Below are 4917 nucleotides of genomic sequence, written 5' to 3'. Positions count from 1 at the left end.
CAGATTGATGAAGAGCAGGTGAAGAACGGGTTTTATTGCACTTTCTCATTCTTAGGAAACAGGATTGCCCTGCAGAGTCACTTGATTTGCAGAAAACACTGCACACCAATGATAAGTTTCAGGCAGTATCATAGGTCACCTCTGCTCTCATGGGAAGGAAAACTAAAAGTCCACCAGTTAGGCTTTTCATGGGCAGTTTATGCACTGGTATCCTTGGGCTATTTGGGTTTTCTGGCCAGGTCACTGTTTGGCAGGCAGAATAGCTAACTGACAGGTGCCTTGGGAAGGTTCTGCACCCACAAGAGCTGGGGCAACCTTTCACAACAGGGAAACTTCTTGGCCAACATGTAAGCTCCATAAAGAGGCTGGAGCCATGATGCTTAACTCCAATATGCCTGACTCCTTTTTTCCTACTCTAGGCTCAGACCACCCAGAGGGGCAGAGATGCTGAGCTGATCTGGGAGGATCCCTGGACCTTGCTCCATAGCATCAAACTGGAGATAACAAAAGGATCTAAGGGGTTGGAAAACAAAAGACCAGTTTACANCAGACAGTGATTTTTGAAAGTCTTTTTGAGCTCAGGAAACTGGAGGCAGATACCATGCAGAAAAGNCAGCCCGCTGTCTGTCCATTGGTCTATCCCGAGCAGTTGTGAACATTTCATATATAAATGGGGTGGTACCGCTTATGGTTGATCTTTTTCCTACAAGTTGGGCAAGTGTTAGCATTCTTAAGGGAATCACGGAGGCACTGGCTACAGAAGACGTGGCCACATTCTGTAGAAACAATGAGACGCCCATTCTGCACAATCTCAGAGTATCCATCCATGCAGATAGGACAACTGACGGTACCTGAGGGCCTAAAATCACAGTGCTTTGCATCAGTTTTTAAGTAAACTCAAAATACTTGATTAAACCCTGTAAAACAACCTCACATACACAGTCATATCTTCTCAAATCCCTCATTTTTGTTGAGTTAGGACTGGCACCCAAAAAACTTGAAAAGAAATTAACTGCTTGAAGGGTTGGGTTCCAAAAGCCATTGAAAAGGGATATAAGCAAGAACAGGTCTAGAAGATGTGGACAAGTAGGCTTGCCCACCTTTTTTTTTTTTTCTTTTTAAAAAGATTTATTTATTTATTATATATAAATACACTGTAGCTGATATCAGATCTCATTAGAGATGTTTGTGAGCCACCATGTGGTTGATGAGATTTGAACTCAGGACCTCTGGAAGAGCAGTCAGTGCTCTTAACTGCTGAGTCCTCTCTCCAGCCCGCCCACCTCTTTTGCGTCCAGCACTCTTGCTAGTAGCACCTGTAACACGACCTACTTATACCCCGCCCCATGAGTGAAAAGCACACCCTGGTCCCTATGTCTGGCTCCTGTCTATCAATTGGTCTATCCTGAGCTGCTTGGAAGATACTTGTTCTAGAGCAAGAGCTTACATACCTGATGGCAAATGCAGTATTTATATACCCTGGCCTCCACCTAACACAAAGGCAGCAGACCTCTTTACCTGGGTCCAGTAGCTCCGTCATCCTTAGTGCTTCGATGAGTATGGGTAGTCACGTACACATCCTTGTCCCTAGACAGTTCCTCATCGTCACTGCTCACCACACAGCTGTCAGCATGGTCTTGGCGTAACCTCCTCCCATTTCTCCTTGGCCTTCTCCTTTCTAAGGAAAAAGCCACATTTTCAGCCATCTTCACCTAACCCATTTACCCTAGTGCCTCTAAAGACTTTCCCTCTGTTTGAGACCTCCAGGGACAAACTGCCACCATAGTTGCTGTACCCTCAGAAGGTCCTGTCTAGGAGCAGAGGCCGATCATTTGCCTTCTACTAAGAAGGCTCAGTCCATGGTACAGTGGCAGAGATTTTCAGTTAAACCAACATGTCTGACCTAAGACCTTGGAAGGACTGTCTGACAAAGCCTGCAATGCTGTGGCATTCATTCATAACAATTTTTGCTAAACCCAGGGAAAAAAAAGAAATGAAACCAGCTTACCTTCAACAATCTGAAGAGGGTGGGAAGGGGAGAAAAAAAAGAGATTGTGTTATAAACATCCTGACATTTTATCTGATAAAACACAGCTTGCATCTAATATGTATGTTTGACCCTTTCCGAATTCTGTTGAGCTCTCAGTCCTCCATTACCCCCAGGAAAGGGAAACGGTATGAACTTCTACAGACCACCTATGGTCATCTCCAGGTCAATGCATCCTATGAGTCAATATGCTGAGTATTTTTTCTTTTTGAGACAGGGTTTCTCTGTGTAGCCCTGGCTGTCCTGCAACTCACTCTATAGACCAGGCTGGCCTTAAACTCAGAAATCTGCCTGCCTCTGCCTCCCAAGTGCTGGGATTAAAGGCGTGGGCCACTACACCTGGCTAATATGCTGAATCTTATCCTACCTACATCTGGGAGCCTAAATACCACATTAAGATCTGTGCGTGACAACAGAGGTTGGGTTACTGTCTGGAGAGTGTTATATCCTGTTCACAAAAACAGAGGCCTAGCCCACTTCCCTGGGCTGAGTTAGAAAACAATTGGGAAAGCTCATTGCTATCTACAGTTGACAGAGATGGAGGAAGCCTTTGGAAAAGGATTTGTGCTATTTAATGTTATAAAAAGATCAATTAGGTGTTATTGTAAGTCAGTCTTTTTTAACAAGAACTAGACAAACATTTGTTTAGTGGCTCAAAACAATGTAGCCAAGGATGATCTTGGTTTCTGATCCATTTCTGCCTTCACTTTCAAAGTGCTAGACTTGAGGTGTGTACCACCACACTCACTTTTACACTGACAATTTCTACCAATTCAACTCAGATCACTGCTACATTCTAAGTAAGGGGAACATTCAGGTCACGGGAGGAATAGCTACCATACAGTATGAAGTACTTTTGAAAAGCAAAACCATGAACCCCTTAGTGTTCAACTCAGGATAAGACTGCCATACCCTTCTCATCTGGACTCGTTTGCTGCACCCTTCTCATCTGGACTCGTTTGCTGCAAAATTTTTGGCCCTAGCTAGCTGTGGTGGTGTAAGCCACTTAGTAGGCAGAAGTAAGTGAATTTGAGTTCAAGGCCAGCCTGGTCTATATAGGAAGTTCCAAGACAGCCAGGGCTACACAGAGAAACCCTGTCTCAAAGCCCAAAGGTCAGTTCCCACCTTCCATACATCATTTGAAGGATTCAGCTCACTAAGGAAGGTAGCCCACATTCTTATCTCCTACAGGGGTGGACTCCACTGCCTATTCTTCTTTCTAAAGCAGCACATACAGCAGCTGTCCTCGTAGGCTGACACTAGTAAGTCCTAAGTTATTTCAGTATCAAGCTTGGAGCCTCTTCTAGGTTTTTTAACACCAACTCACACCCCACCCCTCCAGACACCCCACACTTGCTAAAAATTCCTTTAAGCCAGGCAGTGGTGGCACACACCTTTAATCCCAGCACTTGGGAGGCAGAGGCAGGCAGATTTCTGAACTCAAGGCCAGCCTGGTCTGCAGAGTGAGTTGCAGGACAGCCAGGGCTACACAGAGAAATCCTGTCTCGAAAGAAAGAAAAAAACAAACAAACAAAAAAACCACACACCTTATTTTATGTATTTATGAGTATACCGTAGCTGCTATATTCAGACACACTAGAAGAGGGCATTGGATCCCATTACAGATGGTTATGAGCTACCATGTGGTTGATGGGAATTGAACTTAGGACTCTGGAAGAGTAGTTAAAGTGTTCTTAACCTCTGAGCAATCTTTCCAACCCTGACCCAGGGATCAGATGCAGATATGAACCTAGTACCCAAACAGCCAACTTTTACTCAAATGCTTACCACAACAGAGTCATTGTGAGTCAGGTCCACAACCACGGGCTCTAAAGATTCACAGGTGAGGTCCACGATTTCATCTCCAACTTCAAAATAAAGAAATTCAAAAAATATTTGGAGGATAATAAGGCTGTACTCCTTAGGCTTGGTTGGTATTACAAACATGGTATAGGCCTGTATCAAAGTATAAAAGCTCTGACATAATACAAAAAAAAAAAAATAACCTAAAGACTAACTAACTCCCTTTCAAAAATGATAGCTAAAAAGTGTCACTCTAGCATTATGCTAAGTGGGAAGTATGAATTACTGAAGTCCTACAGGTGTGCATGTGAGGACAAACGTCCAACCTAGTAGTTTTGCCCGACCTACAGTCATGCCCAGGCAGAACAATTTCATTAATTAGGGAGAGCAAGCAAAAAACATTTATGGGTATGTTTCTTCCTGATTGCTAGTAATATTAAAGAATATGAAGCTTAGAATTATTTTATAAACAGTATGGGTCTAACATATTCTAACTCGTTTTATCTACTTATACTGAATTTTCCAGAGCTTGGTATGGTGGCAAACACCTTTAATGCCAGCACCCAATAGATGAAACAGGCAGATCAGTTTGAGTTCAAGGCCAGCTTGGTTTACATAGCAAGGTCCAGACTACAGAAGGCTACATAGTTAAAAGCCTGTCTGTCTGTCTACCTTTCCCCCACACTCCATACCTATATACACACAGATATCCAATGCAATTTACACCAACTGCCTCTCACTTTTCATGAAAAAGAATGTCTGCTATTTAATTATCATAATTAATGATAATTAAGTCCTTAAACTTTTGGGTCTTTTGAGTCCATGTTTGTGCTCAGAATATAGTAAGAGAAAGAAAGGGACCTCCTTTTTGTGTCTAGAGGTCCAGAGTGCTAACCTGTAGGTAAAGAGTAGAGGTTTTAGCCGGGCGTGGTGGTGCACGCCTTTGATCCCAGCACTTGGGAGGCAGAGGCAGGTGATTTCTGAGTTCGAGGCCAGCCTGGTCTACAGAATGAGTTCCAGGACAGCCAGGGCTATACAGAGAAACCCTGTTTCAAAAAACCAAAAAA

At 43.5% G+C, this 4917-nt stretch overlaps 1 protein-coding gene across 1 annotated transcript in view; it reads right to left on the bottom strand.

Annotated features, from left to right (window-relative positions):
• Positions 1-53: 53 nt before the first annotated feature.
• Rnf4 (ring finger protein 4) overlaps positions 54-4917 on the bottom strand; it is a 19817-nt gene continuing 14953 nt past the window's right edge. Inside the window, exons 4-7 of the mRNA XM_021210925.2 lie at positions 3836-3915; positions 2009-2018; positions 1519-1678; positions 54-859 (exon numbers count right to left, since the gene is read on the bottom strand). Of these exons, the coding sequence (XP_021066584.1) occupies positions 661-859; positions 1519-1678; positions 2009-2018; positions 3836-3915 (449 nt within the window). The 3' untranslated portion in view covers positions 54-660. The remainder of the gene's footprint in view (positions 860-1518; positions 1679-2008; positions 2019-3835; positions 3916-4917) is intronic.

This window comes from Mus pahari, chromosome 13, assembly GCF_900095145.1.
Source record: "Mus pahari chromosome 13, PAHARI_EIJ_v1.1, whole genome shotgun sequence".
Taxonomy (NCBI): domain Eukaryota; kingdom Metazoa; phylum Chordata; class Mammalia; order Rodentia; family Muridae; genus Mus; species Mus pahari.
The sequence above is the reverse complement of the archived record's forward strand: the minus strand, read 5'-3'. Positions and strand labels throughout refer to the sequence as shown.